Source organism: Bufo gargarizans, chromosome 2 (assembly GCF_014858855.1).
Source record: "Bufo gargarizans isolate SCDJY-AF-19 chromosome 2, ASM1485885v1, whole genome shotgun sequence".
Classification (NCBI taxonomy): Eukaryota; Metazoa; Chordata; class Amphibia; order Anura; family Bufonidae; genus Bufo; species Bufo gargarizans.
In genome coordinates this window covers 330,230,969-330,243,531 of record NC_058081.1, presented here as the reverse complement: position 1 = coordinate 330,243,531, position 12,563 = coordinate 330,230,969, and the positions used below count along the sequence as shown (strand labels likewise).

At 41.3% G+C, this 12,563-nt stretch overlaps 1 protein-coding gene across 3 annotated transcripts in view; it reads right to left on the bottom strand.

Annotated features, from left to right (window-relative positions):
* Nucleotides 1-863: 863 nt before the first annotated feature.
* The window catches only part of MON2 (MON2 homolog, regulator of endosome-to-Golgi trafficking), a 118,693-nt gene continuing 106,993 nt past the window's right edge, over nucleotides 864-12,563 (bottom strand). For all 3 annotated transcript variants that reach the window (XM_044280556.1, XM_044280557.1, XM_044280558.1), the window contains 3 exons: nucleotides 11,284-11,491; nucleotides 8,708-8,790; nucleotides 864-1,528 (listed from right to left, as the gene is read on the bottom strand). In XM_044280556.1, the coding sequence (XP_044136491.1) occupies nucleotides 1,365-1,528; nucleotides 8,708-8,790; nucleotides 11,284-11,491 (455 nt within the window). In that variant the 3' untranslated portion in view covers nucleotides 864-1,364. The remainder of the gene's footprint in view (nucleotides 1,529-8,707; nucleotides 8,791-11,283; nucleotides 11,492-12,563) is intronic.

Here is a 12,563-nt window from a genome sequence, read left to right as displayed (position 1 = left end):
CGGTCAATCCACATAAAATGTGGTTTATATATGGACCGAAAATATGGTTGTGTGCATGAGGCCTAAGGGTACATCCACATGGGAGGGACATGCTTTTTTGGGTGGAAAATATGTGGCATATTACAGTACCATCAAGATGGATGAAATTTTAGCATATCTCATCCACACACTGCAGGAAAATTAGTGCTGTAAGTCACTTTGTGTGTGGATTTTCACAGAACTCACTCTTTACAATGCGTTGGGTGAAAACTAGTAAAATATGCAGACTTGCTGCGGTTTTCCTGAAAATTCCAAAACAAATCTACAAGGGATTTTTTCCAACTGAAATTTAGGTCCCATGTGTGGAAACACGGTATGGAGGCATGTTGCCGCCTCTGTGCAATGAGGCATAGCTGCCATGCGAACACTGAGCCAGCATATAAATATACCTTCACAATCCGCACAGCAGGTCAATTTTCCAAGCATAATACGCATCATATACATATAACCTTACTCAGCCACCACCATAAACATTCACGATCAACTTATCTCCTGCAGGAACATGTTGAAATCCAAAATGGCCAATCCCTCTTTGTCCCCCCCATGAAAATAAATTTTCGGCTGATCTCAATGAAATGGAGCATTTTTTTCTCATATAGGTATGGCCAACTAAAGAAAAATATTTGTGACCAAGACAAATGACTGATATGAAGACTGTTAAATTCTTGCAATTGGATGAAATACAAACCATTCTTCACAATATTCAAAACAGAAAACAAATGTGCAGGTTGATTAGTAAATCTCCCCCATTGTGCTAATAAACAGGTTAGTAAAACCATCTGAAACTAGGTGTTCGCTGATTTCTTGAATAATGGGACAATTTATTACAGAACTGTACCATTTATTTTACACACAAATATGACAGTTCTCTCAGTTTACAAAGGCTAACAAAAAATATGGAATGTTATAGTATTGTTTTTGCATAAAATTAAGTACACATTGTACTTTCCAAGGGTTTTGTCCACCAGTCTAACAAGTTGACCGAATGGGGTTATTTTTTTCTTTTTTTTATATATTTTACCACGTTCAGATCAATCCTCACCCATTCAGTCTGTTAAACAAACGATCATTTACTGCACGTAATTTATATTCAGAAGGCCCACAATGCTACTCACACAGGGACATTTATTGAGGTGTAAGTTTGTTTTCATGAATGACTGAGCTCATTAGTATAGCAGTTAAAAGGTAGCCACAGGCTAGGTGGCCGCTCAGTGTAGTTCATCAAATGCGTCCTTCAGGAAAGAAAAAAATAATTTCACTTAGGAGGAAACATTCATCTGCAGTACACTCTGTGTCGTGTCTTCAAGAACAATCATTCCAAGCAGTCATGACTCTCCATTCTGTACTTTAGCTGCTGGTGGTTGCATGAAGTCCTTAAATGGAACCAGAGCTTCTTTTAGAGCCGAACACACTTCAGAGGAAGAACATGTGATGCATTCCACTAATGTCGGGTAAAGAGAAATCACCTGGGCCCAAGTGTTATCATCCACTGTAACAAAGAATATATATTATGTAAGAAGATGCAAGCCAAGTCTACATAATAAATATGCACGCTTTCGCAAAATGTTCCCTCAAACCTCACTGTAATAAAATGTTTTTTTGTTCTTTTTTTAAAATAAAATCACAGACCCATAAAATAGTAATAATGCATAAATCCAGACAAATCCAATGCATTCGGAAAGTCTTCAGATCCTTTCACATTTTATATTGCGACCTTGTGCTAAAGTAAAAAAATAAAATAATATCAAGTTTTCCCCATCAATCTGTACTTAATACTCCATAGTAAGAAAGTGAAAACTGAATATTAGATTTTTTTTTTTCAAATTTATTATTAAAATAAAAACTGAAATTTCACAAGGACATAAGTATTCAGACCCTTTGCCATGCCACTTGAAATGTAGCTCTGGGGACCTCCTATTTCTCTTGATCATCCTTGAGATGGTTCTACACCTTGGAAACCACCTATGGTTAATTCAGTTGATTGGACATGATTTGGAAAGACACACCCCTGTCACTACACTGTCTCACTGCTGACAATGCATATCACTGCAAAAGCCAAACCATGTGGAGTAAAGAACTGACTGTAGAGCTCAGAGACAGGATTGTATGGAGGCAAAGATCTGGAGATGGGTACCAAAAATCTCTGCTGCACTGAAAGTTCCTAAGAGCACAGTGGCCTACATAATTCTTAAAATGGTAGAAATGTGGAAGAACCAGAATTCTTCCTAGAGAGTCCCTACAAACTAAGTAATTGGGAAAGAAGGGCTTTGGCAAGAGTAGCGACTGAGAACCTTATTAGCTGAGCTCCAAAGATCCTGTGTGCAGATGGCAGAAACTTCAAGGTTAGTCATGACTGCACACTCCACCAATCTGGGCTTTATGGCAAAGTAGCTAGAAAGAAGTAGGAAAAGACACATGAAAGGTTGCAAAAAAGCACCTAAATGAGACTCCGATTGTGAGAAACAAGATTCTAAGGTCTGAAGAAACCAAGATTTAACTTTTTGGCCTCAATTCTAAGCGTTGTGTCTGGAGGAAACCAGCTACTAATCACTTCCCAATACCATCCCTACAGTGAACCGTGGTGGTGGCAGCATCATGTATTTCAGCAGTTGGGACAGGGAGACTGGTCAGGATTGATGAAAAGCTGAATGGAGCAAGGTACAGAGATATTCTTAATGAAAATCTGACCCAGAGTGCTCTGGACCTCAGACTGGGCTGAAAGTTCACCTTCCAACACAACAATAACCCTAAGCACACAGCCAAGACAACACAGGAATGGCTTAGTGACAACTCTGAGTGTCCTTGAGTAGCCCAGCCAGAGCCCCCATCCAACTTGACAGTTTGAGGGTCTGCAGAGAAGAATGGCAGAAAATCCCAAAATCCAGGTGTGCAAACCCATTGGCATTATACCCAATAAGGCTGTAATCGCTGCAAGAGATGCTTCAAGTGAGTAAAGGATCTGAATATTTGTCAATGCAAGATTTTAGTTTTTCTTTATTGGGCATTGAGTGCAGAATTAAGGGTAACATTTTTATTTTTTAGCAAAAAGCCACAACATCAAAATGTAAAATAAGTGAAAGGGTGTAAAGACTTCCGGAATGCAGTGGATATGGCAACTGGTTCAGTGCGGTAATAGTACGTCATGGGCCTAGGTGCTGCGCCCTCACCATCACTTGTGGGTGTCTGCTCTACTATACAGCCGCCACCCTGCTTTAACTACTGGGATTGGAGGTAAACCTGATCCTGACAGATTAACTCCTCAGATGCCTCAGTCAATAGCAGCAGAAAAAGTTATGGGTGTCAAATATGGCAACACACCAAAATCTATTCTTAAAAAAAAAAAAAAAATGGTATGAAGAGAAGTAACAAGTCAGGGCACACTCTCCTATTTGATCTGGCACTGGGCACAGAGACAGAACCGCATACTGGGCAGGACTGTTGCCAATGCAACTATCTGACGAGCCAAAAGCATTGTGCATATAACCTAGTTTAATAAATGGGACCAGGGCACGATACTCAACTTTTGCATCCGGCATGAAGTTTGATCATGCCATGGCCGACATCAGATCGGATGAGAGATGTATGCCTGGCATTAAAAACATGTACACAATGAAAGAAGACTTGGCATAGGTATGATGGGCACAAGAAGAGTCTGTCTCCAGTGTAAATGAATGGAGGCTGCTGATAAATGGGATCCACCATCAGCATTATGAGCACATGTGCAGCTAGTAATATAAACTGGCCAATCCCTTATAACCATAGCAATCAGTGTCAGGCAGCTGTTGCCAAGGCCAATAGGATAATGGGTTGCATCGTGATGAGAACATAGTCCTACCACTTTACAAATCACTAGTCAGACCACACATGGAGTACTGTGTACAGTTCTGGGCTCCTGTGCACAAGGCAGACATAGCAGAGCTGGAGAGGGTCCAGAGGAGGGCAACTAAAGTAATAACTGGAATGAGGCAACTACAGTACCCTGAAAGATTATCAACATTAGGGTTATTCACTTTAGAAAAAAGACGACTGAGGGGAGATCTAATTACTATGTATAAATATATCAGGGGGCAGTACAGAGATCTATCCCATCATCTATTTATCCCCAGGACTGTGACTGTGACGAGGGGACATCCTCTGCGTCTGGAGGAAAGAAGGTTTGTACACAAACATAGAAGAGGATACTTTACGGTAAGAGCAGTGAGACTATGGAACTCTCTGCCTGATGAGGTGGTGATGGTGAGTACAATAAAGGAGTTCAAGAGGGGCCGGGACGTATTTCTGGAGGGTAATAATATTACAGGCTATAGCTACTAGAGGGGGGTCGTTGGTCCAGGGAGTTATTCTGATTGCCTGATCGGAGTCGGGAAGGAATTTCTCCCCTAAAATGAGAAAAAAATAATAATCAGCTTCTAACAAATGTTTTTTTTTTTGCCTGTCTCTGGATCAACTTGCAGGATAACAGGCTGAACTGGATGGACAAATGTCTTTTTCAGCCTTATATACCAGGTCACGTGCTCATACAGCTCACTATGCTTTGTCTACATTCCAATGACACAAGTAGTATAGGGGTTTAAATCAAAGGCTCATTCAAAGCTTAAAAGGAAAGTTTTCTGCCAGTTAAAACCAGATAGTGACATCCTTTTTTCTCCAATCTATTTTCCGATTACAGATTTTTAAATTCTATTTCCTAAACATGATTATGGGGGCGGCAATCTTGCCTGAGCTGTTCTTGCGTATTAAGGAAATTGCTTTACGGCAGGCCCATGAACTACAGACCCAATGGTCCGGAGGTGACCTCACTGACTTCTATGGGAGAGTTTGCTGGGCATGCTCTGTGACCTATGCAGAGGTCATTGTACAAGGAGAGAAGAGATAAACTGACAATCACCTATTGTGAATGGTGGATCCTGTCTTATCTGTCACTCTAACCCTGCCTGTAATGACATCACCTCTGTGTATAGATAAGCAGGTAACTGCAGTAAAGTGATCTGTACAGACCAAGAAGGCTTGGGCTACTTTCACATTGGCGTTTTGACTTTCCATTTGTGAGATCCGTTCAGGCTCCCACAAGCAGTCCAAAACGGATCAGTTTGCATTCGAATGCATTCTGAATGGAAAAGGATCCGCTCAGAATGCATCAGTTTGCCTCCGTTCAGTCACCATTCTGCTCTGAAAGCGGACACCAAAACGCTGCCTGCAGAGTTTTGCTGTCCGCCTGACGAAGCGGAACCAAACGGATCCGTCCTGACACACAATGTAAGTCAATGGGGACTAATCCATTTTCTCACACAATCAGACAATAAAAAACGGATCCGTTCCTCATTGACTTTCAACGGAATTCAAGACTGATCAGTCATGGCTATAGAAGACATAATACAACCGGATCCATTCATAACGGAAGTGTTTCTGCAGATCCATGGCGAATCCGCCAAAAAAATGCTAGTGTGAAAGTAGCCTTAGTGGCTAGTGTGCAGGATTTTATGGTTTTGTTTAAATATAGATGTGACAAGGAAAATAAAAAACAACATTATTAAAAAATCTTTAAAAATATGTTAAACATAAAAATGCGATTTAAACAAAAGGCCATTTTCTGATGATACATTCCTTCACAGTTTGTACAGTAGTTCCTTTTTTTTGATTCGTCATCATTTTGACATACAAGAGACTCCATCATGTGATGCAGGGTCTTGGTAATGGAAGGACTTCAGTGTTTGAACTGACTACAGCTATGTCAAAACTATAACAAATTACATAAAAAGGAAAAAAATCCTATGATGAGCTCCGAACTTTGAGTAGTTTATGACCGAAGCCTTGGACAGATCTGGGAGCTAAACATGCAGAATGTATGTATTGTACACATTCAAATGATAAGGAAGAGCATATGAAAGAAGACAAAAGATAGAAAAGTATTCATCTTAATGCATACACTAGCAGAAGGATAGTGGATGTACAAAGTCACTGTCAGACTTGATACTGTACTACAACACAGTCTATGGCTGCTGTCCCTTTAAAAGTGATTGCGCAGTGCCGTATATTCAGAGTGCAGATGCTTCTCAGAAACTCCTTCAGTTGACCCAAAACGTACCTGCTTTGCCATACATTTTGCCCAGTGCAAGGAACCTTTGGGCCTGTAGGTGGTCCTGGTTTCCTGAGTTCACAGTCACACAGCACCCACAAATGAGGTCGCTGCAGTCTGAAACTGGGCCACACACACAAATCAAGTACAAAAGTAATAATATGAATGTAAATGTAATCGTTTCATGTAACCAGTAGTTATGATTCAGTGATTAAAAGATGATCTCATAATCTGACAAAAACCTATGAAAAACTACTGGTCTAGTTGTGAACTGTACCATTGTTAATGTGTTGTGAAAAGAATTCTCCCCCAAAAGTAGTTTATCTGCATTGCATACATTATAAGTAAAACCAAATGGTGAGGAGTCTTCAAGAAGTAACTAATGTGAGTCCATAGCTTCTGTGGCAGAGCCCGATATAAGTCATGCACTATGGTGACCCTGTCAAAGGCTTGATGAATCCACTGCCTGAGGATGCATGAGTCACCAACCTTGACGGTCACACAACCTCAATATTGCTTCATCCAGTTCTTCCAATTAATTCAAGCGCCTTCATTTCTATCCTATTTATTTCAGTTTTCATGGGTTTTATTTTAATAAGCTGATCCACAGAAAGATAAACATCTTTCATAACAGGGAAAATAGGTTGTTTCTAATAATTCAGATGTCTGGTGGAATGACTGAAAAGAATTACCATCATATCCCACAGCTATATATATTGTTAAAATTAAACAAAATCAGGACGCAATGCAATTTAAAACAGTTTTCCAGCTTTAGCGTACAAATCCCCCTACCTCATAGGGTTCCTATAGAGACGACAGATCCAGACGGACACTATTTACACAGTATTTTACCTGGGTGTCTGCCAAATTCCAAGAGAGACCTAACACAGCGACTGTATGGCCTTCAGTTTCTGTGTCTCTTGCTATAGAGATGGTATTTCAACCCAAACGAATAGACACACACCAAGAATGTTTCTTTTGACCAGAAGGAAGAGGCTGATCAAGTGAAAGAATGAATGGTGTCCACATAAAGTGAGGGAGTGGGCTGCAGGGATCAGCGCTGGGTCTGGTTTTATTTATTAGTGAGATCAGAAGTGGTCACCAAAAGGTAAAATAATTAGCAGATGACACCAAGATCCTAACCATGGAGGATATCCAAGATGAAAACTGGACCAGGGCAATGCAGGAGTCCTAATCTCAAATGTTAGAAAAGGTAACAAGAAGCAAAAGACAGCAGGTAGAGGTTATGCATACACCAAAATAAGGATTTGGGGGCTACTATCTCTCCTTGGGGAGAGAGCGACTTAATCGGCATGAGGAGACTTATAGGCCATACATGCTCCTGGAATTCTGGAAAGAAAGGGATGAGCTCTTAACAAGCTCCGCCTCTAATGCAGCCAGATAGAAGGCAGCTATCCTATAAGTCAATGTTCAACCCTTGAGACATGACTAGGATATTAAATAAGCCAGCACCTCATCTGCAGACAGGTCAAACATTGACTTATAGGATGGCTGCCTTACATCGGGTGGCATCGGAGGCACAGCTTGTTAAGAGCTCATTTACAGCCCTTTCTATACCAAAATAACAGATACTCAGGAAAAGCTTCCCTAAATGTGGAAGTACTGTACAACCATGCAAAAACGTAAGGACACCGCATATGTTTTATTTTCAACATATGTGGACATATCAATATATGATTTCTGAAATAAATACTTGCCCATTACCTGTGCCCTGCAGCACTGCCTCCCTAGGCCACAGAGTGAAGCGGGCAGGTAGTCGTTGCTAAGAAGTCTCTACCTTTCCACTCCATAGTAATGCTTGTTCTGAGGTCTAAAGATAAAACTCCAGCACAGTTAGGGTGCAGTCACGTAACTGTGTGTATTTTGTGGTCCGCAAAACACGGATCCGCAAAAAATACAGATGATATCTGCATGACGTCTATGTTGCATCCCTTTTTTTTTTTTTTTTTGCAGATCCATTGTAACAATGCCTATTCTTGTCTGCAACACCGTCAAGAATAGGACACGTTCTATCGGTTTTGTGGGACTGCAGAACGGATGTACAGATACGGACATCATAAGGTGTACTGGACTTCGTCCCTTTGAAATGAATAAGTCTGCATCTAATCCGCAAAAAATCCAGATCGGATGCGGACCAAAAATACGATCGTGTGAATGGAACCTTAAGTGGAGGAGCTCAGACTCCTGTTTCCCCCATATAATTACTGGAGGAATCGGGAGATTGAAAGCATTGACTACGGTTACAATTGTGACGGTGGGTTATAATCCTAGAAAAACAAAAGGAAGATCTGTTCAGCCCTGACGTGTGTAAAATGACACTCCATCTGTAGTCATATATATATATATATAAACCAGAATGATGAGACGTGAGTGTAAATCATTTGTTACTACTCGATATGTATCTCTGGACAGATGGTAAGCCTTACATAAGAAGTCCAATATGTGGTCTTGAAGATGAGTAGTCAGACGTGAAATCTGACAATTCTGGGTCGTGAAGCTAAATAAAACTTAACACTCTGGGAAAATGGTTTCTGTACTAATTAATAAAATATGGAGAAGTCCATTACTTACCATTGTCAGGGTGTGTTTTCTTAAGAGAGTCTATTAGAGTGCTTACAGCTTTTAAGACAAAAATTATTTCCGTTACACGCTGCCTGCAAAATACAAATATAAACCTCCATTACTTTACATGAGCTGTGCTTTATAACTCTACAAAATGTATTACCGTGTAATGTTCAAGCTTATATAGTTCAAGGGTTACACATTTAGAGGGAAATTTATCACAGGCCATAGTTTTCTTCGCCGGTCTGGATTTCCACTGTGCAGCAGGAGGATTCTCCTAATTTATCCTGAGGCACAGACTGAAATCTACAGCAGCCTCCTACCTGTCGCTCTTCATTAATCAGTAATGAAGTTAAATTTGATGGGCCCGCTGGCCCCCCTACCTCCCTGACAGGTCTCCTTTTCGGACAGTGGTGAGGGCAGTGTAGAAACACGACTTGCAACAAAATTTTGTCACAGTGTCAACCACCAGAAAACTGACGTGGAGGAAATAATAAGTTCCCTCCTTACTTCTGCAGCAAAGCCCAATAGATATTTACATCTGCTTGTAAATCATAAGATTTCCACATAACTAAATTGAAGGCAGATGACAAAAAATAATTAAACCAATGCGGTCAAAGTAAAACATGAATATTTTATCTTTTTTTGGTATGGAGTAGTGTTAATATGAACTTTTATTCTGCCAGGTTTTGCTCATGCAAGTACCAAGGAGCCATAGCTTCACTGTGAAGTGCCATCTGCATAAAATGGGTAGTCTAATACCTAAACACATTTATGGGTGGCAGGCATGGGCTCAAAAAATAAAATTAAATAAACACAACTCACTTACCTGGTCAGAATTTTTCACTTTCAGGTTTTCTGCACCCATCACCTTGGATTGATTGGCATCAGTGACAAGCATGTGATGGCATGTCACGTTTCTGGTCCATCAAGAATGGCAGCTGTGGTAATGGAACCGGGGAACTCCGACCAGGAGAGTGGTTTATTATAATTTTTTTTTTTTCATTTTGAGTCCACCCCCAGAAACCCCTAAAAAAAAATTTGGTGTCCAACAACCCCCCTAGTTGCTACACACCTACTCTCTGCTGTGATTGACAGTTGTAGTGGTCACCTGTTGAATGCTACAGCTGTCACTAGGAGTAGAGGAAACGCAGTTCAATGCAGGGAGCACTTCACAGTGAAGGTCTGCCTCCTGTGCACTTGCAAGAGCAGAATAAAAGTTCATATTCACGCTATTTCTGATAATAAAAGCGCCACAAAAGGTATGTTTTTACTCTTCCCCCTCTGCATCTACCTCTGCTGTCACCAGTTTAGTACAAAACTGCTGACCGACTCACTTTAAAGAAACGTTCCAGGCTTATATATAACGTTAAATGGGGAGATTTAGGGTGCTTTTTTTTAATTATTTTTTTTAAACTTTTTTATTCACAAAAAATACCAAAAAAAATGTAACTGTCATAAGAGTTATGAGGGTACTGCTGCATCTGGACCAAAGAGTATGCAACAACAACCCCTCTACAAAGCTCCTTAATGTATTTCTTCATTGTACAGTGCCGAAACATTTGAAAGGTTTTTTTTCAGGATTTTTATATTGATGGCCTGTCCTCAGGATAGACCATCAATATCAGGTCAATGGGGGACTGATATCCCACGCCACACTTATCAACTGTTCCCAATAAGCTTCAGGGCCTGATCTTCCCAGCTCCATCCATTGTGCAGCAGAAGAATTTAGTTACAGCAGGGCTGCTCCCATTCACATGACCAGGAGCAGCGCTGAAGTAACGAGGCCTGTGCACTGCACAATGGGCAGAGCTGTGTAGTTCCGGCAAAGGAGCTTATCGGGAATAGTTTATAGATGGAGTTCGGGTGTTAGAGGTCCACCAATCTAATATTGATGGTGTATCTTGTGTCTGTTTTACCTCACAAGGTCACTGTGTAATGAATGCAAAGTTCATGTAATAAGTATATGATAGATCTCTATGGGCTCCATACTCTAAACTACTGGATTAAAGGGGTTCTCTGGGAGTTTAATATCGACGGCCTATCCTTAGGATAGGTCATCAGTATCAGATCGGAGGGGGTACAACCCCGCCAATCAGCCATTCCACAATAGCTCTGGCAACAGAACCGCACAGCTCTGTCCACCTTGTAGGGTATGGGACTAGTTACTGTAGCACAGGTCCAATTCACTTGAATGGGCGCAGTGCTGCAGTAACCAGCTGTGTCCACTTCAAAGTAAATGGAACTGTGTAGTTCCGGCGCCAGGAGCTTCTGCAGAACAGCTGATCAGTGGGGTTATTGGAAGTCAGATCCCTAGCGATCTGATATTGATGACCTATTCTAAGGATTGGCCATCAATATAAAAATCCAAGAGAACTATTTTTTGCTCGATACGTTTCTGACTCTTACGCTGTAATTATGTATCAGCTCACCGGTCGCAAGTCTTGAAAACGTTTCTGTGGATTTGTATGGTATTGTCTTTCAATGATACCAGTAGGGAATACATCAGGATGGAAATTTCTGCTGCATAATTTATCTTCATCTTGAGAACCCAGAGCAGGAATGTGTATTAAACCCATACCTACCTTGGCAGAGGACATTTCCCGCTCAGCCTTTCATCATCTATGTAGCGATGAAGAACATCTTGGGATCTTTTCAATAGCACAGAAAGTGCCATCCTGGAAATATATCCTTCCTGCGGTGTTGTTACTTTATTGCTAAATGAGAACTGAAGCAATGTCTCAAAGCACACTTTTGAAAACTCTTCTCGCATCCTAATGTCTATTTCAGCTTCTGAAAACCAGACACAAAGGATTTAGTGGCAATCAAAACATAAAACCAACTCACGACCTACAATTATAAGCAAAAATCAATTACTTTTGCACTACGGGCTGAGAGTTCTAGAAAGGAATTGCCATGGGGTTATCACACTGTGAAAAGAATTCAGAGAACCCAGCCCCTGGCAAACAGACAGAAGGTGGCTGGAAATCAAACCCGCTTCCTGATCTACATTTCTAAACATGCTCGCTACCAGGTATCAAAAAAATACGTCATGTCTCTGTATTAGAGAGGTTTTATACAGGGAAATGTCACAGATTATAGAAACTGAACACTTAGTTCAGTGGCAGAATATGAGAAATCTGAATAACATGTATGCCACAAGGGCACGGCATTAAACCATGTTTATATAGTATTTACCAGCTAAAATGTATGCATCTTTAAAGGGGTTGTCCAGGTTCAGACGCATCCTCATTTTCACCCTGGCAGGCACTCCAATATGAGCTTCCACCTAGCAATGTTCCAGGTGACGTCACCGGCACTGATGGGCGGGCTTTAGTGCTGCCCTAGCCCTTTTACAGGCTAGGGCAACGCTAAAGCCCGCCCAGTAGTGCCGGTGATGTCACCCGGCTCACTGCTAGGCAGAAGCCTCCGCCTAGAAGTCCCTGTTCTAAGTCCGGTACGTCACTGGAAAAAGCCTTTGCGCTGTGTGATTCAGCGCAGGGAAAAGGAGAGCATGCTCCGATGCCCATGTCAGGGGGGCTGCCTGGGTGGAAACGGGGATATGTCTAGGTTCAGCTCTTTTAGGACTGGCTTGTTTTTATTGTAAATGGATATCCCAGTGATAAACAGTAGGGATCGACCGATTATCGGTTTTACCGATATTATCGGCAGATATTGAGGGTTTTGACTGTTATCGGTATCAGCATTTATTTTGCCAATATTCCGATAACTTATTGGGAACACAGATCGCGCTGCTCTCAGCGCTCTCCGTGTTCCCTCTGCAGCACAAGGGAGAAGAAAGCATTGTCTCCTCCCCCCTGTGCTGCTGCCGCCAATGGAAGGACAGGGGACAAGAGAAGGGGAG